The sequence below is a fragment of the Erinaceus europaeus genome, chromosome 3 (genome assembly GCF_950295315.1).
Source record: "Erinaceus europaeus chromosome 3, mEriEur2.1, whole genome shotgun sequence".
Taxonomy (NCBI): domain Eukaryota; kingdom Metazoa; phylum Chordata; class Mammalia; order Eulipotyphla; family Erinaceidae; genus Erinaceus; species Erinaceus europaeus.
In genome coordinates, this window is record NC_080164.1 from 4,527,212 (window position 1) to 4,554,280 (window position 27,069).

The 27,069-nt window shown below is 46.7% G+C and overlaps 1 protein-coding gene across 1 annotated transcript in view; it reads right to left on the bottom strand.

The window, feature by feature from the left end:
* Window positions 1-27,069, bottom strand: part of NBAS (NBAS subunit of NRZ tethering complex) — a 269,976-nt gene that overhangs the window by 148,833 nt on the left and 94,074 nt on the right. Inside the window, exons 19-23 of the mRNA XM_060188412.1 lie at window positions 26,475-26,615; window positions 26,144-26,222; window positions 19,906-20,010; window positions 19,445-19,581; window positions 1,813-1,896 (exon numbers count right to left, since the gene is read on the bottom strand). Coding sequence (XP_060044395.1) covers window positions 1,813-1,896; window positions 19,445-19,581; window positions 19,906-20,010; window positions 26,144-26,222; window positions 26,475-26,615 — 546 coding nt within the window. The remainder of the gene's footprint in view (window positions 1-1,812; window positions 1,897-19,444; window positions 19,582-19,905; window positions 20,011-26,143; window positions 26,223-26,474; window positions 26,616-27,069) is intronic.

The window sequence follows — 27,069 nt, forward strand, 5'->3', positions numbered from 1 at the left end:
GCCCCAGAGAGAACCCTGGCATCAATAAAAATTAAAATTAAAAAGAAAGACCCATTGATCCTGTGTGCAACCCCCATTGCCACCATCCTCGCTGCACCCCCCCCCCAATATAAGTCTTTCAGTTCATGGTTCTCCTCCATGCGTCTGCTCAGGACACGGCGGTGACTGCCTTTACTCCGGTCCTTGCGCTTTACACCACATGCGCTTCACCTGCTGCGCTACTGTCTGACCCCTCTGTTTTTTTTATTTTATTTACTTATTATAGGACAGAGACAAAGAAGAAGTGAGAGAAGAGGGGGAGATCAGAGGGAGAGAGACAGAGAGGCACCTGCAGCCCTGCTTCACCACTCGGAAGTTTCCCCCCTGCAGGTGGGGACCGGGGGCTTGAACCCGCGTCTTAGTGCACTGCAGTGTATGTGCTTAACCAAGGGTGCCACCGCCCAGCCCCCAGCACACAGGTGTCCTCAGTCTGGATCTCATTAGGCAGAAGGATCTTCTCAGGAGTCACGCCATTCTCCAAACATCTCTTCAGAGAATACGCCTGCCCACCCTGTGAGCGCAGGGCGGGAGGAGGTCACCTGGGCTTCGAGATGCAGGGCAGACACGCTCACTAAGGGTCCAGGGGACCAATACTCAATCTCCATTTTATCAGGTCCTACCACAGGCGAGGCTGGAGGGTCTGGCACAACCAACGTGTCAAAATAATAATAATATTTAAGCTCTGCGGCCAGGTGGTAGCAAATCTAGCTAAACGCACACATTACACCACGCAAGGACCCGGGTTCAAGCCCCTGGTCCCCCACCTGCAGGGGGGAAGCTTCAGAAGTGGTGAAGCAGGGCTGCAGGCGTTTCTGTCTCTCTCCCTCTCAGACCCACTCCTCTCAATTTCTGTCTCTATCCAATAACAAATTAAAATATTTCTTAAAAATAAAATAAGTAAATAAAGCTCGGATCTCACATAAAGAAAGAATGAAGAAGAGACAGTGACAATGTCTTTACCTGATTTTAGAGAGCAGGTGAGAAAGGTATTTCAGTCTCTCATGGGGAAGCTGACCCATCCTCACCTCGTGGCCAAGCTGCTGTGGCAGCAGGTGAAGCTTCCCAGTCCTGTCCTGAGGCTCCAAAGACTGAATCAGAGACAAAATGCACACGCGGCCAGAGCGGCCTCTGCAAGGCAACTGTGCAGGGCGGCATGGATACGAGCGCCTCACACTGAACAGAGGCGCAGGACTGTGCAGGGCGGTGTGGATGCGAGCGCCTCACACTGAACAGAGGCGCAGGAATATCACTCTTAGAATGACTCTGGTAGAACACTGCACATTTTTCCACTATAAACTTTTTCTATGAGGGTTCAAGCCCAGGGTCCCCACCTGCAGGGGGAACACGTCATGCGTGGGGAAGCAATTCTGCAGGTGTCTATCTTTCTGTCCTCTATCTTCCCCTCCTCTCTCAATTTCTCTCTTCCTGATCAAGAGAAAAGAAAAGGGGAGGGGAGAGAAGAAAAAGAAAGAAAAGAAAGGGAAGGGAAGGGCGGGGCAGGGCGGGGAAAGGAGGGCAGAGGAAGGTGGCTGTCAGGAGAGTCGGACTCCCCACGCAGGCCCTAACCACACTGATAACCCTGGTGGCAATAAACAAACAAACAAGCGTTTAGGACGACTGAGTCAAGTCAACTTCCTTCGCAGAATGTCATATAAGTCCTAAGCCAGGACCCACCGTCAAGGAAGTAATCATAAGCAGCACTCCTCCTTCTGAGATCCCTCCACCCAGCCCTGCCCTGAGAAGCCAAGATTCCTCCCGCTGGCTCCTTCTTACCTGCACTCCAGCCCCTCACACCAGTCTTTCTCCCGGTGTTCACTTTCATGCCAAGGAAGGATCATCAAGGAGTCGCCTGTAAGACTGAAGTGACAGTTGACAGATTAGTTACCAGGCATTGCCGGCGACCATGGCCTTAGGGGCGGACTGAACGAGGAGCAGGGTGCATCATCTCTATCAACGCACATCTCCAAAGTTCTGTGCTTGGCACAGAAAATATGTAATATGTAATATGTAAAATATGTAATATTGTAATATGCTGGCAGAAAAGGCTCAGTTGCTGGCTTCCTCAGATAATAAAAAGGTCCATGATCACGGCATCTCCCCCACCAGCTTTCTGGTCCTTTTTCCAGCCATGACATCATCTTCCCAGATAATATCATGGATCCACCTGCATATCAGATTTCAGGCTCAAGGGAAAAAAGAAAAAGGAAAAAAATAAACTAGTATAGCCACAGGCCCTTTGGAATACACTCATCTGTGAGTCTCTTAATGTGCTGGCAGACTCTGTGCCAGCCACACGCTTCTGAAGGCCTTCTGTTCAGATCTGTAATCTCTGAGCCACACAGACAGTGGTTTAGACCATCGACACTACTCAGAACCTCTGATCCTTCCATCCTCCCATTTCGTATCTCTGTTATTTAATTCTCATCAAGTGGAAAGCCATTTTAGTTTCTTCCACGTCAACAACTAATTTTTTTTTAAAAAACTACCTTTATTTTTTATTTCTTTTTCAGTTACATACTTTTAAACAGGGATGTGTTTCATTATTCAGACATTCAGGCAATGTTGACTTCATTAGTGTTGACTAAAAAGAAGCATAAAAATGCAAAACTTTGAGCAAGGTAGATGGATGTTTTGGCCATTATAATAATGTGAAACCACTTCTTTCTTTACAGTATTTGACCAAATTTGTGTCTATGATATTTGTAAATACATGCGATATCTGTATTTCTTATCATAAGCCTATTTAGTTTTATTCTCAGTCGAGTTTTTGGACTGTACAGTGTTTATATGATCTGAACAACTAATATTTTATCACAAGTCACTGAAATGGAAAGGAAAAAGGTAACATTTGGACACAAATAATACAGAGCTTTCTCTTCCAACATAATAAAGGATAGCAATAAATGGAGAAATCTGGGGAAAATAAACTTAGCGAGTGATTGTTATCTCTTCTAGTGAAAGCAGATACAATTCCATGAGCTACACCAAATGCTTGCTAAAAGACATTGGGAAGAAATGATCACAGGATTTGCATTTTCCTCTCCCTAAAATTAGATAAAAAGAGCTATTACTGAGACGATTAGTTAGTTAGTTAGTGGCTGCCCTCAACAAGGCAAAATGCACCTGGTACTTAAAGACAAGAAAATTGCAAGACTTCTTTCAAGCTACAATGAACTGGAATGGAGTGGAAAGCATACCTCATTTTTTTTATGTATCATAATTTTAATAAGAAGCTAAAAGGTTTCATTTTTCCCTATTACATGTAGATTTTTTTAAAAAAAATGTTGACGGAAGGAGAGCACCAAGGAGGGGGAGAATCCCAGCATCGCTCTGGCAGGTGTAGCCTGTGGACTAGACGCTAGAAGCGTTTCAAGTCCAAAGTTCTAGGCGCTGTGCCAACTCTCAGGCTTGCTTTATTTTTAATTTGTAGATAAATCTACTTTTACTAATGTCAAGGTAATAGTTCTCTGATTTATCAGCTTTCACCGGTACAGACTTTCTTCCCGCCCCCCACTCCTTCTCTCTCCGGGTCCTGATGGAGTTGGAGTTCAGAGCCCTCTGGGCATCTCTCCCTGACATTTCTCCCCCTCTGGGAGGATGGACCAATATTCTTTATGGGGAGCAGAAAGTGGGAGTTCTGGCTTCTGTCATTGCTTCTCCGCTGGACATGGGTGTTGGCAGGTGGATCCACACCCCCAGCCTGTGTCTGTCTGTCCCTCGTGGGGCAGGGCTCTGGGGAGATGGGGTTCCAGGACACATGGGTGAGGTTGTCTGCCCCGGGAAGTCAGGGTGGTGTCAGAGTCGTGTCTGCAACTTGGTGGCTGAGGCTTAGTAAGTTTCTAGAGAGATCCTGGTTGTGTTTTGTTGAGTTTTCAGGTGTTTTTCATAGTTTTTTTCTAGTTGACCAGCAGTACTATCTGAACAGGCTCCACTGCAGGGCCTCTGGGAGTCCCTGGGCGTGGCTTCATAAGTCCTAGCGTCTGTCATGGTGGCATGCAGCCTAGGGGAGTCCCTGGGCGTGGCTTCTTCAGTGCTAGCGTGTCTGTCACGGTGGCATGCAGCCTCTGGGAGTCCCTGGGTGTGGCTTCATAAGTCCTAGCGTCTGTCATGGTGGCATGCAGCCTCCTCATCTCACAGGTGAATAAACAGCTTGATCTTTGGGACTACATTGCTTTACGAATCTAATAAGCATCATACTATCACTTGCCCAAAATGAAGGGGAGACTACAGCTAACATTGCCTTGTGTTCTAGTCTATCACATTAAACAGTATGTCCTCAGAATTCCAACTTTTCTCTTGGAATGACTCCACCCTGAATAGCTGTGCAACGCTGACAAAGATAGCCAACCTGCCTGTGACTCCATTTCCTCACTGAGGAGACGCAGACAGTAACAGTACTGACGTCTGATCTGGAGCGGATGAGATGAGTGCATGTAATGTCTTTAGTAACTCACATATTAAACTGCCATAAAAAGCAACATTACTGGGAGTCAGGCAGTAGCGCAGCGGGTTAAGCGCACGTGGCGCAAAGCACAAGGACCGGCATAAGGATCCCGGTTCAAGCCCCCGGCTCCCCACCTGCAGGGGAGTCACTTCACAAGCAGTGAAGCAGGTCTGCAGGTGTCTATCTTTCTCTCCCCCCTCTGTCTTCCCCATCTCTCTCCATTTCTCTCAATAACAGCAACAATAAAACAACAAGGGCAACAAAAGGGAATCAATAAATAAATAAAAGGCATTACCATCAGTGCAAGCAAGGCCTTTCCATGGGTGGGAAATATCGGTTGCATCTGCCTCGCTGGCATTTCAACATCTACTCTGTGATAAGCAGGAGTGTCATGTAATACATGTGATCAGCTAGAATGATGATGCATTGAATGGGATGCATTGAATGGGATGCATTGGATCGACCTTCCCGTGGTGCATCCCGTGAGTACCCATTCATTGGGGAAACTGACGATCCTTCCTAGCCGACTGAATCCACATGGATCCCAGGCACTTTCAAAGCCAGCAACAAGCAGCTCCTGACAGCTTTCAACCTGACCTGTTGACTGGCTACGGAAGAAGGGCAAACGCTAGAAGAAGAAGCTAGAATGATCACGGCTATGATTATATTTAGGAATAACTAACAACACAAGAAAAGAGTTTAGCCAAAGCAAAAGACCTGCTGACACTCAGGAGAATAAAGAATATGTGGCAGGAGCAAGTCGCTCAGCAGTTATGAGAGAGTGTGATGAGCTGGGTTGTGACCGAGAGGGGCAGGTTCCATGAGCCGCTGTCCTCCTCCCAAACGCTGAAATCAAGTCTGAAAATGGTGTTTAGACCACTAGCAAAGGATGATGTGATGATTTTGTTTTGTTAGGACAGAGAGAAACTGAGAGGAGAGGGAGAGACAGAGAAGGAGAAGACAGAGAGAGAGAGAGAGAGAGAGAGAGAGAGGGAGGGAGAGAGAGAGAGAGACGCCTGCAGGCCTGGTTCACTGTTGGTGAAGTGTCTCCCTGCAGGTGGGGAGCTGGGGCTCGAACCAGGGTCCTTACACAGGGTGGAGTGTGCACTCAGCAGGATGTGCCAACACCGGGCCCCCGGTGTGGGCGTGGCTGTTTCTAAGATGACTGAGCAATGTAAAGTCATGAGCTCAGAAAAAGTTAAAATTCCAATGGAGAATCATGAAAGAATTTTCCAGGAAAAAAATGAATTGAATAACTGAGACAAAGTGTTTTAAGGGGGTCAGGTGGTGGCGAACCTGGTTGAGCGCACACATTACAACGCTCAAGGACCAGGGTTCGAGCCCCCAGTCCCCACCTGCAGGGAGTAAGCTTTGCAAGTGGTGAAGCAGGACTGCAGGTATCTCTTTCTCCCACAATGTTTCCCCCTATGCTCTGAGAAATTTCTGGCTGTCTCTATCCAATAAATAAAGATTTAAAAAAAATAATAAACATCTACTTGTAGACCAAGCCATTTAAAAAAAGGGGGGGGTTCAGATTGGCAAAAAGGGAGCAGCACACAGAAATGCCAAGAATAGGAACTTTACTCACCAGCACCATTATGGCCAGCTGAAAAAAAAATCAGCCTGATTTTGAAGGTGTTTGAAAAACCACCCTCTTAGCAATCAAAAATACCTCTGCTCCCTAGCAGGGAGGTTACTAGAACTAAAACCCAAGTCCAACAGCCTATGCTCTGACAAGAATATGCCATGATAGACAGTATTTTAAGTGTTTTTTTAAATCTTAATTCTGTGAAATGTTTTCCATCAGAAGTTGGAGTTAGACACATAAATATTTATAACCACATGTTTTGCTTTCGCTTATCTTTTGTGATGATTTTCACATTTATAATACTGCCTCTGTGGAAAAAAAAATTTTAACTTACATTAAAACAGGTGACAATAATTTTGTTATAGCATGCACAGTAATTAACTAAACTTCAGATTCAGGGCTGCCAGTGTTTCCTTGGTGACGCAGAAAACAGACTAAATGTGATGACTGGGAAAGGCCTAAGGTCTCGCTGATGAGGGCAAGTCACGTGTGGAGGGGGCACAGAGCTGTGCCCCACACCTGCCAGCAGGGGAATGAGCCGGCAGAAACTGCACCGCTTTCACTCCCTGTTCTGACACACAGACTGACACCAAACAACTGAAGAGAACGGCATCGGGGGGGAGGAGGCACATGATGCTAAGTGCAAGGACCTGCACAGGTCTCCAGGACCGAGTCCCCAGCTCCCCTCCTGAAGGGGGGGATGCTTCACAAGTGGTGAAGCAGGGCTACAGGTGTCTCTGTCTCTCTCTGTCTCTGCCACCCCCTTCCCTCTCAATTTCTGGATGTCTCTATTCAATGAATAAAGACAATAAAGACTTTTTTGAAAAAGAGTTGCATGGGGAAAAGAGAGTGGTAACAGGTGCAGGCTGGGCTTGGAAGGTTAGAAAAGCTGGTACAATCTCTCTCTCTCTCTCTCTCTTTCTCCCTCTCACTACCCACATTTACTCCGATATGAGTGTGTTCTCGATATTCCTAAATAAAGCTTAAAATTTCTGAAAATCATGCTGTCTCCTCAATTCTCTGCTGGGTTTCTGTGTGAGCAGTGTTTAGCCATACAGGGAACAGTCTCAGCCTCATACCCCACCCCCCAATACAAATCTACATGAAAATGTGTTTTTTTTTTCTTTTTAAAAAATATTTATTTATTTTCTTTTGTTGTTTTTGTTTTATTGTTGTAGCTATTATTGTTTTTGTTGTTGTTGGATAGGACAGAGAGAAATGGACAGAAAAGGAGAAGACAGAGAGAAGGAGAGAAAGATAGACACCTGCAGACCTGCTTCACCGCCTGTGAAGCGACTCCCCTGCAGGTGGGAAGCTGGGGGATCGAACCCGGATCCTCCCGAAAATGTGCTTTTGCTCTTCCAACATGCTGGTCCATGATCAATTCCTGACGTCAAGTATGTTTCAGCACCACGGTGTGTGGTGTACACATCACGAATGTCAAGGATATTTGTCGTGATTCCTTCAGGATCAAAACTTCGGGGACTACATGAAATTGACATCAAAACATTCTTTAAAAAAAATGCAATGGCTTTGTCTACAAAATGTGAATTTGATTCTTAATAGAATTTCACTTCTTACAAATGTGATATTGAGGGGACCAGGCGGTGGTGCAGTTGGTTAAGCACACATGGGACCAGGTGCAAGGACCCCTGTTCGAATCCCTGATTTCCCACCTGCCAGGGATTTGCTTCACGAGCAGTGAAGCAGGTTTGCCGGTGTCTCTCTTTCTCTCTCCCTCTCTATTACCCTCTACTCTCTCAATTTCTCTCTGTCCTATCAAGTATAATAGAAAGGAAAAGAAGAAAAAACGGCCTCTAGGAGCGGTGGGCTCATAGGCCTCAACACTAACCCTGGAGGCAAAAAAAAATTATATATCTAATATTGAAACAGACTTGCCTATATCAGAAACTGGGAACCATGTCTCACAGGGTTATTTATATGTTAATTAAATATAGTGTGATAAAGAGATTCACTGCTGTTACAGACAAGAATTTACATATTAATGAAATCTTCACTGGGAAAGACACTGTGAGATCAAAGAGAATTATAGGCACTATTTCCCTGAGGCAATACAACTATTTAGAAGATGTTATAATCTCCTTAAAAATCACGTTGTGAAATTATCAGTCAGGAACTGAAAATTGGAAGGAAATGTGTTAATGAGAGAAGATCTCATTTTATGCAAAGAATGGCGGGTACCACAGGGTAGTGCTGGACAGAGTGACATCTTCCGAGGAGGATGCATTTGTTAGTTCAGGAAAAAGGGTGCCCTCAGATTTATCAAAGGAAGCAAAAACACCTTTCAAAGAGATGTGTGCCGACCTACGGCCCTAACAGCACAGTGTATAATAGCCCGAACCTGGAAGCAACCCAGATACCTCATGACCAATCAGCACTTAAGAAGCTCTGGCATGGGAGTCAGGCGGTAGTGAAGCAGGTTAAGCGCACGTGGCGCAAAGCACAAGGACTGGTATATGGATCTCGGTTCGAGCCCCCAGCTCCCCACCTGCAGGGGAGTCGCTTCGCAGGCAGTGAAGCAGGTCTGCAGGTGTCTGTCTTTCTCTCCCCCTCTGTCTCCCCTTCCTCTCTCCATTTCTCTCTGTCCTATCCAACAACAACAACAATAATAACAACAACAATAAAACAACAAGGGCAACAAAAAAGAAGCAAGCAAGCAAGCAGCTCTGGCATAAATACATACGCACAGTGGAATACTACTCAGCCGTTCAAAATGAGGAAATTGTTGGTCTGCTTCTAATTCTGCTTCTAAGACCCCTTCTGTTTTATTGGTTTAATCCCCCCTGCTTAACACTGTATTCTATTTACATACCACTGTTAACTAAGCACCGCCCTGCCTACAGGGCATTGGTTTAATCCCCACTGGTTCATGATGTCTTTTTGCTCCGCCCCCTCTCCTAGTACACCCTGATTTCCACCAGTCTTTTTTCACTCCACCCTCTCTACGTCACATCCTGTTTCCACCCTACTTGGCGAGTATAAATATAAGGACAGGATTGTGATTAGGAATAGCTTGGCTTAGACTGTGCTGCGTTCCACATGAATAAAGAGATACTGCGTACAGCTCAGGCATGGGTCCCTAGTCGTCTGTCTCCCACCCGCGAAGCTAGCCCGGCAGGAAGTCATCTTGGATGGAACAGAAAGAAATTGTGTTCAGTAAGATAAGCCAAAAAGAGAAGGACAAATACCAGGTGGCCTCCCTTACAAATGGAACTTAAGAAACAAGGTCAGAGAAATATGGAAACAAACAGAATACCAATGGGCAGATGACTGGATAACGAGGTTATTAGATGCAGACTCAATGGAGTATTACTCAGCAGTGAAAAAGATGATAATATTGCGTAGTTTGGGACATCGCAGATGAAACTGGACAAGGTTGTGCTTAATGAAGAAAGTAAGGGAGTGAAAGATAGCCCACGGACTGAGTCGCTCATATGTGGCGAGCTGGGGTTCGAACCTGGGTCCTCGCACAATTGCTGCTCCATCGCCCAAACCCTGTGCGGCTAAACTCGCAGAAACAGAAGGTGCATGGCAGATGTCAGGAAGGAAAAACATGGAGCTGGTGTTTAATGGGGACAAAGTTTTACCGGAAGGTGAAGCGCTCTGGAAATTGGCTGTACAGTGATATAAATGCACTCAGCATCCTTGTGCTGTGCTAGGAAGAGTGTGTGAAAGGGTAAACGTTATAGCATGTGAAAAAAAAAACTAATGGAATAAAAAGTATATATATAATGGCCAAATGGCTCTAAAAATCACTCAGACATGGAAAAAGACAAAGTCAAAAACACATAAAGAAAAAAAAAAGACTAATCAATGCACAAATTAAAGTCAGCTAGTATTTATCACCTCGGTTTCAAGGTGAAAAGTTAGACAGGTCTGCAATTCAGACTGTCTCGAAAAGAAGGCCAGGTGTGTGTGTGTGTGTGTGTGTCGTGTGTGTGCATGTGCATGTGTGTGTCTGTGTGTGCATGCCTGTGTGTGTCCATGTGCATGTCTGTGTGTGTATGTCTGTGTATGTGTATGTCTCTGTGCGTGTCTGTGTGTGTCTGTGTGTGCATGTCTCTGTGCGTGTCTGTGTGTGTCTACGTGTGCATGTCTGTGTGTGTCCACGTACATGTCTGTGTGTGTATGTCTGTGTATGTGTATGTCTCTGTGCGTGTCTGTGTGTGTCTGTGTGTGCATGTCTGTGTGTGTGTATGTGTCTCTGTGTGTGTGCATGTCTGTGTGTGTGCCTGTGGTTTTTATCTTATTAGGTGGCTGATGGGCTACAGCACAGTTGACATCTGGAAGCATCAGTAACCCAGGACCTTTTTTAGTTTCCTTCTTTTTATTTTTAGAATCAGACATTGTGTCGACTGTTTGTGTGCCAAGTTCCATCAAAAAGCTCTAGCCAAAAACCTAGCAAGCCACGCCCGAGGGTGCCAGCTTCACCACGTGGCCGCCAGAGCACTTCTGGTTTATATAATATCTGTTTACTTATTAGATAGAGACACAGAGAAACACAGAGGTGTGGTGGAGAAACAGAAGGAAAGAGACAGACACCTCAGCCCTGTTCACCACTCGTGAAGCTTTCCCCCTGCAGGTGGGGATCAGGGGCTGGAACCTGGGACCTTGTGCCCTGTGTTGTGTGCATTTAACCAGCTGCACCACTGCCTGGCCCCCCGGGGGAAGCTTAAATGGAGGCTTTTGACTGCATCCTATTTACTGTGCTACATCAATCTCTTCCACTTCCCAAGCGTCTCCAGGTACCTATTCACTCACTTTGCTCCCACCCATCATGCTATACACACCATTCAGATCATAGCAATTTATTCCGATGGGATCACTTAAAAAAAAAAAAAAAAAAGATGACTAGCAATGACGCTGAACAAACATACGGACCAATGACACCAGTGAAAAATGGGAATGAGGGAATTCCTGGGAGCCCTGGATTTTTTTTTGCAGAATTATCAGTGGAGTAGAAAACACACACACAAAAAATAAAGGCTGGAGGCTGGGTGGTGGCACACCGGGTTAAGCGCACACAGTAGGAAGTGCAGGGACCCTTGCAAAGATCCCGGTTCAAGCCCCTAGTTCTCCACCTGCAGGGAGGTCACTTCACAAGCGGTGAAGCAGGTCTGCAGGTGTCTTTCTCTCTCCCTCCCTGACTTCCCCTCCTCTCTCCATTTCTCTCCGTCCTATCCAGTAAAAAAAAAAGGAAAAAATGGCCTCCATTTTTCCAGTGGATTCATAGTGCAGGCACTGAGCCTCAGCAAATACCCTGAAAGCAAAAGAAAAAGAAAGAAAGAAAAGGAATATCTAAGGAAAGAAGGAATAAGTCATTGAAGGCTAGCAAGGGAACAGAAAGCCAGAGACAAGGACAGGAGAGAAACCAAGGCTGCAGCAGAAAGGGGTCACGTGTGTCCAGGTCACAGGGAGGGGGGTGTCTGCTGCACAGATCTTCCCACAGCCTCAAAAGTCGCTCTGGCAGAGAGCGGGTGACAGTGCTTGTCCTGCTCCAACACAACGGTGGCTCTGCACTTGACACTAAGAGGCTGTGGGCACGAGACTGAGCTGGCACCTCCGAGATCTGAAGGGCCGGCACCACAGGCCACTGGTCCCTTTTCTTTAGACGGAGTGACCTGTCACCTAGATCACTGAGTAGCCAACTTCGCAGAATGCTCCAAACAAATCCGGTGGATAATTCAATCGCAAACGAACAGATAAAGCGGAAACTTCTAAATCCACACACATGGTCCACAGAAATACACCTCCACCTCCCGCGACTGTCTGCCTTTCACAGACTTCCATCCTCCGGCTCTCCCTCTTAGCTTGGACAATCACAAGCAAACAGCCAGGTTACAACAGTAACAGCTTTTCAAGGAGGATAGGAAAAAAATGATATCTTCTGAAAATTCTATTTCCATCAGAACCCGCAGAGTTCTGCACTTCCACTATGCGATACTTTAAATATTGCAATAATCAAAATACACCAAATACAATTCAGTCATTCATTCCTTGCCTACTCTGGAGACTGGCGAGGAATGTAAATATGAGAATCAATGTTCATCGGCTAGTAAACAGCTATGTGTCTAAGGGTTTCTTGGCTGACAGTGAACATTCAAGCTTGTCTCCACGTGTCACAGGTAAATGAAGTATAAATGCAGTATGACACCCCGAATCCACTACAGAAACACGAAGCTACTAGCAGAAGACCTGGCTACAGCCAAGTGCAGGTGTGACTGAGCCAACAGCACTGCCGGTTAGCCCTGCAGGGCTCCATCCTGGATGGGGGGAGAGCCGGTGCTTAAAAGCACAGTAAAAAGTAAACTTTCAACCCCCATTCAAAATGTATATTTTTTAAAAGACAGATTTGATTTAACGGTTCATGATTATTAAGAAAGAGAACACGAGAAAGAAAGGGGAGGATAAAAAATGACTATCCTACATATAAGAAAATTGTTAAACTACACGAATAAACAAGGCCGATGAGAATATTAAAGAAATGATGAAACACCACACGGAAAAGCTGTGTTTGGAAAATGTGATTCTGCTTTGCAGTCACAAGCAATTAATAAGGAGAGGGGACAATTACAATTAAACGTTAACAACAAAGCCTGTTACCCATACTAAATCTTGCCAGTAAAAGATATACTCAGTGTCAAAACTCTTTCTTGTCACTAAAAGCCTGCATGTTTCTCAAAATACAGAGAAAGAAAGAAGGTAGGGAGAGAGGCAGGGAGGGAGGGAGGGAGGGAGGGACGGAGGAGGGAAAGAGAAAAAGAGAGGGGGAGGGCGGGGAGAGAGAAAGAGGAATTCATTTGAAAAGCTCCAAGGCTTCTGGGGCCGGAGAGAAAGAGGAATTCATTTGAAAAGCTCCAAGGCTTCTGGGGCCGGAGAGATGAGTCACTGGACAGGCGGAAGCCTTGGAAGGATGCAGCAGGTCCTGTTCACAGGCTGGCATGACAGGAGGTCAGCCAGGGCATGGGGCAAGGTCTGGGGTGTGGTGCCTCTCCACTTTATGACGCAGTCTGGGGGTGGGAAAACTAGCCTGGCTAAATGTTCTTTTTCTTTTTGCCTCCAGGGTTGTCGCTGAGGCTCAGTGCCTGCACTATGAATCCACTGCTCCTGGCTGCCATTTTTCCCAGAGACAAACTGAGAAAGCAGGGAAGATAGAGAGGGCGGGAGAAAGACAGACACCTGCAGACCTGGCTCGCCGCTACTGAAGCTCCTCCCTGCAGGTGGGGAGCCAGGGGCACAAACTGGATCCTTGAGCGGGTGCTCGCGCCTGGTACCATGAGAGCTTAGCTGGGCTCGGTGCCACCAGGCCGCCCAAAGTCTAAGTTTTCTTAAGCAACGTATCACAAGGAAAGATGCAAAGAACTTCATCTTCTCCTCTGCTACAATGTGGCATCCTAAAGTATTGCAAGTAAGACCAGTTAGGTCATGTCCCGCGTCCCACGAAGGGCCCATCCGGGGTGAGAGCTGTGGATCATGTCGAAGCCCTAGCAGAACTCCATGGCTACGCAGGGCAAGAGTCTCTCTCTGGCGAAGAAAATAAACAGAAACGAAAGAGAGCGAGGTGGTGCTAGGAGCTGCTGTGGAAAGGTGAGAGATTGCACCTATTGGCAAACTGTCTTCTAACCATCACCTCCCCAGTAAGAACAAGTCCAACAACAAAAGAGCACTAAGGCATTACGAAACTATGTATCCATGCGTGGCAGAGTAAGTACTATGAAATCAGTTCTGAAATTTCAGCTCAAAATGATGACCTGAGCACACATCAAAAGATAACAAATGCACTCAAGTCTTTGGAGAAATTACTTTAAAAAAAAAACTTTTGAGAGACAACAGTCCTTTATTCTATACTAAGAATTCACAAGAGGGGCCGAGTGGTGGTGTACCTCGTTAAGGGCACACATTACAGGGCACAAGGACCCACGTTCAAGCCTCTGGTCCCCACCTGCAGGGGGAAAGCTTTGTGAGTGGTGAAGCAGGGCTGCAGGTGTCTCTGTGTCTCTCTACCTCTCTATCTCTGCCTCCCCTCTAAATTTCTCTCTGTCTCTATCCAATAATAAACACCTTTGAAAAAAAATAATTCACAGCAGGAAAAGTCATTTTCATTCAGATTAGATTTAAACCGGGCAGAAAACCAAGACTGAATCATATTCTGAAATACTTATAAGCGTATATTTATAAAGCATATCCACTCACCACTAACCAGGCATAAAATACATTTTTTGAACACTGAAAAGGAAGTCCGCAGACGTTTCTCTTTGCTTGTCTGTTTTCATTTCACTGTACCAGACTTGCTTTTTTTTTTAGGACTAAGAGTAGCACAGAATATGAGGTCTCTATTTTATATCTGTAGAGTTTAATGGCCAAGGACTCTAAATGAATATAGATTCCGATCTTAGCTATCCTTGAATGTAGAGTTTACTATACTATTAAACTCCTAAAGCCACAGCTTTCTATAAAAACTGGGCAAATACCGACAATGTTTGGAGGCCAGATGTAAACTCTGCTACGCACGGTTACTGTATGAACACCGCCAGGGAGCAGCAGGACAAAAGGTGCTCCAGTAACACCCCCATTCCTAGTAGCACGCCCCATCTCCAGTAACAACCCATTCCTAGTAACATGCCCCACCTCCAGTAACACACCCATCTCCAGTAACACCTCCATTCCAGTAACACCCCACATCTCCAGTAATACCCCCCATCTCCAGTAACACCCACACTACAGTAATACCCCCACACCCAGTAACACCCCCACTCCCAGTAACACCCCCACATCCAGTAACATCCCCATCTCCCAGTAACACCTCCACTCCAGTAACAACCCTACTCCCAGTAACAGCCCCACTCCCAGTAACACCCCCACTCCAGTAACAACCCCACTCCCAGTAACATCCCCATCTCCAGTAACACCACCAATCCAGAAACACCCCTACTCCCAGTAACACCCCCACTCCCAGTAACACCCCCACTCCCAGTAACAACCCTACTCCAAGTAACACACCAACTCCAGTAACACCCCATCTCCAGTAACTCCCCCATTCCTAGTAGCACGCACCATCTCCAGTAACACCCCCATCTCCAGTAACAACCCATTCCTAGTAACATGCCCCACCTCCAGTAACACACCCATCTCCAGTAACACCCCCATTCCAGTAATACCCCACATCTCCAGTAACACCCCCACTCCCAGTATCACCTCCCATATCCAGTAACACCCCCACTCCCAGTAACACCCCCACTCCCAGTAACACCCCATCTCCAGTAACACCCCCACTCCCAGTAACACCTCCCATCTCCAGTAACACCCCCACTCCCAGTAACACCCCCACTCCCAGTAACACCCCCACTCCCAGTAACACCCCCATCTCCAGTAACACCCCCACTCCCAGTAACACCCCCATCTCCAGTAACACCCCCACTCCCAGTAACACCCCCACCCCCAGTAACACCCCCACTCCCAGTAACACCCCCATCTCCAGTAACACCCCCACTCCCAGTAACACCCCCACTCCCAGTAACACCCCCACTCCCAGTAACACCCCCATCTCCAGTAACACCCCCATCTCCAGTAACACCCCCACTCCCAGTAACACCCCCACTCCCAGTAACACCCCCATCTCCAGTAACACCCCCACTCCCAGTAACACCCCCACTCCCAGTAACAGCCCCCATCTCCAGTAACACCCCCCTTCCATTAACAGCCCCCCATTTCCAGCAGGGACCCAAAGCAGCACGGTGTCTGCAGCTGAAGTTGTAGCAATCAATGGTTGGCAGACCTCTTTTCCATCTAAATTTTAAAGACACCTTCAGTGATACGAATGCAATTGCAAAGAAGACTAAAAAAAAAAAAAAACAAACCCAACGGGACTAGGTCAAGTCAAAAAGTGTCTGCAGGGGGACAGGCAGTAGAACATCAGATGAAGCCCACAAGGCACCAAGCGCAAGAACCAGCATAAGGATCTCGGTTCGAGGCGGCGACTCCCCACCTGCAGCCGGGCCTCTTCACAAACGGTGAAGCAGGACTGCAGGTGTCTGTCTTTCTCTTCCCCTCTCTGTCCCCCCCCCCTTGATTTCTCTCTGGCCTATCCAACAACAACGACAGCAATAACAATAACAAGGGCAACAAAATGGGAAAAATGGCCTCCAGGAGCGGTGGATTCATCCTGCAGGCACCGAGCCCCAGCAATACCCCTGGAGGCAAGGGGGGAAAAGAAAGAAAAGACTGCTGCACAGCAAAAGAAACCACTGAACAAAGAGAACTCCCGATGGGAGAAGAGCGTCACATGCCGTTAACATAGCATCAGTCAAAACGCTAATAACCAAAATACATAAAGAGCTCACCAAACTCAACACAAAAACAAATGACTCCATCCAAAAATGGGGAGAGGGTATGAACAGAATATTCACCATAGAAAAGATCCAAAAGGCAAATAATAATAATGTTCCAAGTCATTGATGGTCAGAGAAATGAAAATTAAGACAACAATGAGACACCACTTCACTCCTGTGAGAATGTCATACATCAGAAAAGGTGGCAGCAGCAAATGCTGGAGAGGGTGTGGGGTCAAAGGAACCCTCCTTCACTGCTGGTGGGAATGTCAGTGGGTCCAACCTCTGTGGAGAACAGTCTGGAGAACTCTCAGAAGGCTAGAAATGGACCTGCCCTGTGACCCTGCAATTCCTCAGAAGGATGAATATGGGATGATCTCACTCTCAGGCCGAAGTTGAAAAACAAGATCAGAAGAGAAAACACAAGTAGAACCTGAACTGGAATTGGTGTATTGCACCAAAGTAAAAGACTCTGGGGTGGGTGGGTGGGTGGGGAGAGTACAGGTCCGAGAAGGATGACAGAGGACCTAGTGGGCGTTGTATTGTTATGTGGAAAACTGGGAGATGTTACACATGTGCAAACTATCGTATTTACTGTCAACTGCAAAGCATTCATTCCCCGGTAAAGAAATGAAAGAACAAGCCTGGCCGTGCGCAGCACCGAGAGAACTCCATCATTGTGCGGGAGGACTTTGCCACTTCTCTTGCCCTCAGCTGTTTCTCTGTTACATAAACAAGAAAAGAACCCTGCAGAGGTGAAGCAGGGCTGCAGCTGTCTCTCTGTCTCTCTCCCTATCACCCCTTTCCTCTCCATTTCTAATAAATAAATAAAGATCATTAAAAACACATACACGTATCTGTGTACACATGTGTGTGTACCTTTTTTATAGCATGTGACCTAGGAGAGCAGCTCGGTGGCATTACACATGCAGAGGTCCTGAGCTGACATCTTCCAGAGACCAATTCACCTGTTAGTACACATGCGCCGTGTGAATACACACTATCAGAATAGCGGCTCCTTGGATGAACGCCGCGAGGATTCACACAGAGTGCGCCCTGCACTCAGTGACAGGGTCAGACACGCCAAGACCCAGCTCATCCGTGCGGACGGCCACACCGTCTCTATGCAGAAGCCCAGAGAGCGGGCTGTGCGTACCACGCCTCCCCCGGGTGTCACTCAGGGGCTGCTGGCCTATCCACCTTCACCTGCCATGTCCTCAGGGACTCACCAGGTGCTGAAACTGGGACTTCACGGTTCCAGCACTTAGAGGCTTGGTCACAGCACCCAGCAACCAAACACCCTTGAGCGCAGAACAAGGGTCTCAGGGCAACCAAGAGTAAAGTGTGCTTTATTCCCCGTTTGTCTTCTTGACTCCTGAGTTTCAGAAGGAGAACAGTTATTCAGAAATAAAAGAATCGGTATTCCTCACCCACTGGACCAGCTTACTGCCTAAGACTGTAACATTCTGAGGGCCGGGTGGGGGCGCGCCTGGCTGAGTGCACACGTGACAGCACCCAGGAACCGGGATTCAGGTCCCTGGTCCCCACCTGCAGGGGGTGGTGAAGCAGGCTTCAGGTGTCTCCCTCCCTCTCTATCTCCCCTCTCTCCTGTCAATTTCTGACTGTCTCTAGCCAATAAATAAAAGATATCAAAAATTGTTTAAAAAAGAAGAAATACACTTCAATATCTAAAAGGCTGAATTAATTCAAGCCAATATGATTCCATGAGCTGCTCCTCAACATAAAATACTGTGTGGTGGGTCCAGAAGAGTAGAACCCAGAGATCTGGGAGCAGGAAGATGTCTTGTTCATTAAGTGAAAGTGATCGAGTTAACAACAGTCACAGGCTGGCTTCTGGGATCATGTCAAAACAACATAGAGATGATTCTACTTTCCATTCTCCGAAGGGACGTTGGATATTATACTCTGCCTATCACCCGAGGATGATGGGCCCGGAAAATGGTGCTGCCTGGACTGTTCCTAGCTATGACCATGGAATGTGAGCTCAGACCTACAGGGATGCAGAGGTTACACAGGCTCCTGTGCTGAATATGGGCCCCAGATCAGACCGGTGGGGTTTACAATTATTATATACCTTTCCCATATTTGGGAGCTACTCTCTTCCCTGATGCAGCTTTCTAGCCCTTTTCCCAAATGATACACCATCCCCCCAGAAAAAAGCTGAGGTCACCTGCACATTAGGTATCAGGCTCAGGCAAAAACTAGTTGGGTCATGGGCCCCTTGGAATATATCTAAAATAGACCTACTCGCTTTTTCCAAAATGGAGACCCCCCCAAACCTCCATCCACAGCATTCTTGCCTTTAGGGTCACGATTAGTCAACAATTTGCTCTGCTTCTATCCTAACTCTATTTCAGCCACCAGGTTCCAGATGCTACCATGATACCAACTGGACTTCCCAGAACAGACAACCCAACCAATGTGTCCTTGAGTCCCTTTTCCCCAGAGCCCTGCCCCACTAGGGAAAGAGAGAGACGGGCTGGGAGTATGGATCCACCTGCTGACACCCAGGCTCAGTGCCTACACTACAAATCCACTGCTCCTGGAGGCCACCCTTCCCATTTTGTTGCCCTTGTTGTTGCACTTATTGGAGTTATCACAGCTGTTGTTGTTGCTGGACAGGACAGAGAGAAATGGAGAGAGATGGGGAAGACAGAGAGGAGGAGAGGAAGACAGACACCTGCAGACCTGCTTCACCAGTTGCGAAGTGACTCCCCTGTAGGTGGGGAGCTGGGAGCTCAAACCAGGACCCCTATGCCGGCCTTTGCGCTTTGCACCATGAGCTTTTAACCTGCTGCACTACTGCCCAGCTCCCAGTGTTTCCGTTTTATAAGTAGAAACTTAAAAAAAAAAAAAAAGAAAGAAATTATTCTACTAGTAGGGAAAAAAAACCCATTAAGTAGACCAAATTAATTTTCTTTTCACTTGAAGGCATCTAACATGAAAAAGCCCCGAGCGCAGTGATGTGGGTGCAGGTAAAGCCCAGTTCCCACAGTCACTCACCGGGCCTCTGGCAGCAGAGCGGCGTACTCGTGAGGAGACGTGGTCTCGGGGAAGTTGGAGAGGACGGCAAGGCGGTGAGGAAGCAGGTCAGCCCCGTGGTAGGTGAAGAGGATTTCCAGGGCCTGCACGTTGCTCTCCTGTACAGAAGGCAAGTGGCTGATGAGAAAAACCTTCGACAGCATCGGAGACGTGAACCTCCCTTGAATCCCGTAGGAAATGCTTTAAAATATTACTCGTCTGTCCTAACCTGCAGCACATTTCCTGAAATGACACTGGAAAGACTACCTTTAACATTCAAAACAATGAGTCAAAATATTTAAATATCTGATTCTATTTTCTCTACACATAATAATATTGACAGAAACGTGCATGAGTATGTCCATTCGAGGACACTAAAGGCCTGGTTCGAAAGTGGAGAGTGTTAATAACCATAATAATCATATTTAAAGGAAATAAATTACCCGAGCATAAGTTCTTGCTGAGAGAACAATATTCTGATTTCTGAACTTCTTGAAGAATTCAGCATCGTATCTCTGTTGTGAAGAATGAGGCACTCCCAGGATTTCCTGAGGGCAACAGTAATTTAATGAAAAGGTTTTTAAATGTGGGTAGCACACAGACACACATGAAAACTCTTGACAACTCTGTCTGCGTACATAAATAAGGCCTGAAATCCACTGGGCTACCAACTAAGTGCCCATTCTGCCTTCTTGCTTTTTTCTTTACAGCTGTCAGGGTTATCACAGGGCTCAGTGCCGATGCTAAGAAATCCACTGTGCCTTGAGGCCTATTTTTCTTTTTGTTTTATTTTTTTCAAATATTGATTTATTCCCTTTTGTTGCCCTTGTTGTTTTATTGTTGTAGTTCTTATTGTTGTTTTTACTAATGTCGCTGTTGGCTAGGACAGAGAGAAATGGAGAGAGGAGGGGAAGACAGAGAGGGGGAGAGAAAGACAGACACCTGCAGACCTGCTTCACCGCCTGTGAAGCGACTCCCCTGCAGGTGGGGAGCCGGAGGCTCGAAACAAGATCCTTCCTTGCACTTTGCGCCACATGTGCTTAAACCACTGCGCCACCACCCGACTCCCATTCTTTCTATTGATATTTGATAGGACAAAGAAACTGAGAGGCAGGGGGGAGACAGAGAGAATTATAGCCACCTGTAGACCTGCTTTACCACTCATAAAGCTCCCCACACACACAGCAGGGGGAGCAGGGGCTTGAACCCAGGTCCTTGTGCATGGTAACCTGTTAACCTCAACCAGGTGCACTATGGCTGGGCCCCCTCTGCCTTCCTGCTTTTAGTTTGAGGTGACGACATCATAGATGCTGTTAATTTCTTACTGCATACGCAGACTCACAGGCAGCAGAACTAATCACACAGAAACAAGCACAAACACCAAACGCCGTGCTGCATGGCTGTGCTTTGGAGGTGAACCCCGCTGCTGCTGCTGGAGCGACTGCACGAGGAAGAGTCGTGTTCACACACAGCTGGTGGGAATGCAGACTGGGGCAGCCCCTTTGGGGAGCAGCCTGAAGAGTCCTCAGATACAAATGGAAATGCTTCATGACCCAGCAAGGCCACTCTCAGGGACTGATCCAGTGGACACTCAAGCACTAGTTAGAGGGACACATGCACCTCTGTTCACAGCTGCATTATTCACAACAGCCGAAGAGTGGGAGCAGCCTAAATGCCCATCCACACATGACGGGATAAGGAAATTGTGATGTGTCCGGGAAATTACTCAGCCTGCTAAAACATCAGCTTGTATGCCTGAGGCCCCGGAGGTCCCATGTTCGATCCCTGCCACCACCTTAAGTCAAAGCTGAGCAGTGCTCTAGTTCGCCCTCTCTCTCTCTTTCATAATAAATAAATAAATAAAGTTTATAGTTCTTTTTTTTTTAAAAAAAAAAAAAAGAGGAAACTATGGGATATATACTCCATAGGATACTTCACTGCAATCACAAAAGATTGCGTCCTTTCAGACAAAAAGGATGGAAATAGAAATGGTTGTGCTTAGCAAATTAAGAGGTAAAAGACAACTCCAGACGGTTTCACTCATGTGGAATCTAGAGAACTGAGAGACATGATTGTAAAGAAAAAGAAAGAGAGAAAGAAAGAAAGAATGAAAGAAAGGAAGGAAGTAAGGAAGGAAGGAAGGAAGAAAAAGAGAAAAAGAAAGAAGGAAGAAAGGAAAGAAGGTTAGAAGGAAGGAAGGAAGGAAAGAAAGAAAGAAAGGAGAAAGAAATAAAAACCCAGATATAAACAAACTATCTCTAAGATTTTGTGAGAACCCTGCCAGGGGCCTTGAACTCCAGCGGGAGCCAGTGGACTTGACCATTCAGGCTTCAAGGACTTGACTGCCAGGCACGGGCGGTGCCCTTATGTGCTAGGGTTGGTCGGCTCAGCTCGACTTTGCTGTCTTGAGCTTCTTACCCCAAGTCCGTCCAAGGACAAAGAAGCTACTGCAGAAACCCGGGGAGAGCACCTACTGTGTGCTGTGTGTTGGGAGCAAGGTGACAGGCAACAAGACAGACCCCCTGCTCTCCAGGGAGCTTAAAATATAGCAGGGACGACAAACACGTAGGAACAGGAAAGGGGGACATGCTGAGGGCCCAAAACTAGTTCCTGGAGGAAAGAAAAGGCTCCCCGGGAGAGACACCTTGAACACAGACACCCAGAAGAGCAGGTATGGCAACCGCGACGCAGGTTCACCCCGTGTGTCAGTGCTCATGTCTGCCATGTGCAATGCTGAGCCCCAGGCCTGCAAAGTACTGACTTCCACGGTATTAAAAACCAGCATTTATGAACTGAGTTAATTCACTGGGATGTCAAAGTGGGAGGAAGGAGGGCATTCAGGGAGAACGGGAGGCCAACGGCCTAACCCAGCGCTCACTCGCATGCACGCCGAGTCTGAAATGACAGCCTGGCAGTGGGGCAGGTGGGTATAAAGCTCTGGAATCCAGAGGGATATGAGCTATGTCTGAAGCAAACAGGATCCCGAGAGAGGAAGCAGAATGAAAGGAGCCTTGGACGGCAAAGGACAGTTTAGGGTCAGCAAGGAAAAGCAAGTCTGCATCTGGAAAAAAAAAAAAAAACAGAGCGCCAGCCAGAAGGTGGAGGAGGGTGAGGAATTTACTGCAGAGTGTGTGTGTGTGTGGAGTAAAACAGCTCACCAAGCAAACTCCCTGCTGTGAGAGCCACCCTGACGCCACAGGGGAGTACCATGGGTGAGTCTGGGCATTCCACGGACGGTGGGATGGGAGAGCAACTTCCTGTCTCTTCCTGTCCCTCCTTTTCTCTCTCTCACTCTCTCCCTCTCTCCCTCTTTCTCTATCTATATCTATCTATCTCTATCCCTCTCTCCTCTACCTCCCTCCCTTCCCCTCTCTCCGTCTTCCTCCTAAATTCACTCAGAAATCCAGTTTAACCTAGGACACAGCCAGAAGTGTCGGACTGTCTTTTCTGTCTTTCCAACCCCTCTCCCCTCCAGTCCACAGCCCAGGCCTGCTCAGTGCTTCAGAAGCCATCTTCACACAGAGAGGCCTGTCTTCCCACAGCTCCATGATTATCTGTTGAGGCAACTGAATCAAAGACTGGGAAAAGTTGGGAAGATGGCTGGGAAGATGGAAAAAGCTGGGAGCTCTTGCTTCTATCTGTTTAGACAGATTGCCTGTCTTTGCTAAGCAACATCCATTAACTTAAGAGGGTAACAGGAACGTAGAGGAAGTTCTCTGGATGGAACGCCTAAGACACTGACTGACAACTTTCAAGCCCTCAGGTAAAATGCAAGTGTGTCTATCCTAAGGTGTTTTGTCACTTGTCTTGGATCTAGAGCAAGTCATGGGTCTCTCTGAGTTCTGGAGATCTAGAAACAAGTCTTCCTTTTTTTTTTTTTTTTGGTAGAGAGTGATGGGGACAGAGACAGAAAGCACTACAGCCAGCACTGAGCCAGTGCTCCAGTGCCTGTGATGCTGGCCCTCTGCAGACGTGGATGAGCACCTGAAACCAACTCCCTGCACGTGGTCATGAGTGTGCCGCACGTGAACCACCACCGACACCATCTGAGTAAAACTTCCATTCTGGTGTCCATAACAGTCTAGTTCTCTGAGTCTGAAGAGGTCACAGAGGCTCCTAAGCTAAAGATGGGCCCCAGATCACATCAAATCTGATGGGGTTTACAGTCAGCAATATTTATACCCCTTTCCCATGTTAGGGAGCTACTCTCTTCCCTGATCCAGCTTTCTGGTCCTTTTTCCAGCCATGACATCATCTCGTCAGACAGTAACTTGGATCCACTTGCATATCAGATTTCTGGCTCGGGGGGGGGGGGGGGGGAATAGTATAGTCCTGGGCCCTTTGGAATATAACTAAAATAGGCCTACTAACTATCTACAAAATGGAGACCCCCCAAATCTTCATCTGCACTATTCCAGCCTTTAGGTTCATGATTGTCAACAATTTTTTGGCTTTATACATTAACTCTTTATTCAGCCACCAGGTTCCAGATGCTACCATGATACCAACCAGATTTCCCTGGACAGACAACCCCACCAATGTGTCCTGGAGCCCCATTTTCCCCAGATCCCAGGCCCACTAGGGAAAGAGAGAGACAGTCTGGGAGTGTGGATCCACCTGTCAACGCCCATGTTCAGTGGGGAAGCAATTACAGAAGCCAGACCTTCCACCTTCTGCATCCCACAATGACCTTGGGTCCATACTCCCAGAGGGATAGAGAATAGGAAAGCTATCAGGGGAGAGGATGGGATACGGAGTTCTGGTGATGTGAATTCTGTGGAGTTGTACCCCTCTTATCCTATGGTTTTTGTCAGTGTTTCCTTTTTATAAATAAAAATAAAAAATAAGAAAGTTTAAAAAAAAAGAAGAAGTGGAAATGAATATGCTTCCTGTAGAGTTTTCCTGGACACCCCAGGACAAGTGGAATGTCTGTCTTCATATGCTCCCACTGGTTCACTCCTCAGTTACTGTCTCTGTGGTGAGCACTGCAGCAAAACTGGCCCTGTTCACATCTCGACACCCTCATGAGTGTGACAGCATACAGTTGTGTGTGTGGCATACAGTTGGCTCTCGTGTGAAATTTAAATAAACTCATTGTCATATGATCTATTATAGAGTTCATTAAAACCTATCTCTACCAATATCGAAATGACCAGCAACTACAGCGGGTTTTCTTCATTTCTGTTTAAAAAAAAAAAATCTATTTAATCAACTTCACAAAATTTTCAAAAGCTCATCTTAGTTTATGAAAAATCTGAGATTCCTATATAACTTTAAATGTCACTATAACCTTGTAGTAATAAAATGTAGTATTATTGTCAAAGAGAAATAGCAGTTCCTTAGCTAAAGAATAAGGAAAGAAATGAACTGAACTGATCAAATTCTGCACATCCTAGAAAACTCAACTCTTCTCTTCTCTTCTCTTCTCTTCTCTTCTCTCTTCTACCAGAGCACTGCTCAGCTACGGCTTACGGTGGTACAGGGGATTGAACCTGGGACACTGGAGCTTCAGGCACGAGAGTCTCTTTGCATAACCATTATGCTACCTACCCCCGCCCTAGAACTTTTCCCTTTTAAATCTTCATTCCAAGTGAAATTAAAGCCAAGTAGACAAAATAATGACCCCAATTTGCAGCAACTTCTGCAGTTCACAATGTGCTTTTCATATGATATCTCAAAAGATCCCAGAGCTCGCACAGAATGGCATAAGGTGTTCTGAAGTGACGTGAATAGTCAACAGCCAAATTAGTGACACCTATAGAACCATGAGGAGATCTTTGCGACCTAGAGGTGTGACATGGTCTATCCACTGGCATGCGTTCTGGTAAGTGAGTAAATACTCCTTTCCTGGCAATGCCTTGGTATCAACCGTTTCTCTCATGTCAGTGGATAGGGAATCAAATGCTTTTGGGTTTGCTGTAGATGCCAGAAGTATTAAGACACTTCAAACCTCTCCTATCCTGGGGACTAGCATGTGAGGCTTGCTGAAGGCTCACTATGTGCCAGGACCCGGAGCCATAGGAGGTGCCTGACACGGGGAGGATTCACGGGGAGCCAGGGAGTGAGTGGCCTGCGAGTGAGTCGAGCTTCAATGGTTAATGGCTCCTTAGTTTAAATCCTGGTGGCTTCTGTGTGGAGGCCATGTGGCGCAGCAGTCTACAGTCCGTGTATGTCCTGAGACCCCTGTGACTACATCTCAACTGATCTCACTGATCACAGTGCTACTGAAATGCCCAGCACGGGGCTACCTGTGCCTCTGAAGAAACTAATAGGAGTGAACTGTTTTCAATTCAAGTGTCCAATTTTAGCCAAAACTGGGATCAAAGTTGAAGCAACTACATTCAACCCACTAGTAGACGACTCAGATTTGGTATGGCAGCCAGCGACATGTCCTAACCTGAAAATCAAGATGGAGGAGAGACGTAAAGGGAAAGAGCGGCAAACCTGGGAAGCACAGATGCACTGAAGTGGCGCGGACACTTCCGCTCCCTAGACTAAGGAAACGCACCTGGCCTCCCACGACCTCTGACCTCTGACTGCTCTACAAGAGAAGCTCCTTCTGGAGAGAATAGCCTTTTCCCCTAAACAAATAGTTCTCATGATCAATGTCACATGGGGGGGGGAGGGAGAGAATTTCTAAAGACATAATTAGTTTGAAAAAAAAAAAAAATTACTCCTTACCTCGTATGTTGCAAGTCGATCTAAGTAGGTTAATAATTTTAGTCTACAACGGCAAAGTTCCTTTTGTTCCAGTGTCAACCTGTTTGGAACAGAGACATTAGCCGGCTTATAATTACAGAAAGGCACAGTTCACTAAAAGTTACGGAAGCTTAGAAACGTTCAGTATTCGACTGAGCCCAAGACATGAAACAGTAAACAAAAGCACAGGTAAAGTAGATTAATGGCAATTAATTGAAGTTATGACATAATTCAGAGAGATGCACTGTGGGAAAGAGCAGACTTAAATGACTCGCAGGGTTAACGGAATTCCCAAAATCGCAAGATCATTTACTTTGAAAAGTTCACGAGTTTCAGGAGTGCCTGTCTCCTCTGGAGTTCCTTGCCCTTTTTACTCTGAGCAGGCTCTTCACCAGGGGGTGAAAGTTCCTCGTAGGACAGTCCCTCAATGTCTACCTCGCCAGGCAGCGTAAATCTGCAAGAGAAAAAGAGAGTCCACGTCTCTTTAAGTTTTCATATACTGTGAAAAGCTGCTCTCACTGACTTGCCGCTGTTAGTTTTGGGTTCATTTCCGGTGAAGTGACCAATTACTGGACACTAGCTTTTCCTGTTAGAACTACAGTGATTCAACCATCCAACCACGGGGAAAGCTAAAAGCCGCCAGTAATCAAGACAGACAGAAATTCTAAAAATCACAAAAGAAAGAAAAAGGAACACGTGGTGGTACACCTGGTCGAGCGCACCGACTACCCTGTGCAAGGACCCAGGTTCAAGCCCCCACTCCCCACCTGCAAGAAGGAGACTTGCACGTGTCTCTTTCTCTCCCACTCTATCCTCCCCTCCCCTCACTTTCTCTCTGTCCTATCAAAAATGAAAGGAAGGAAGGGAGGGAGGGAGAGAGAGAGAGAGAATGAAAGGAGGAAAGACAA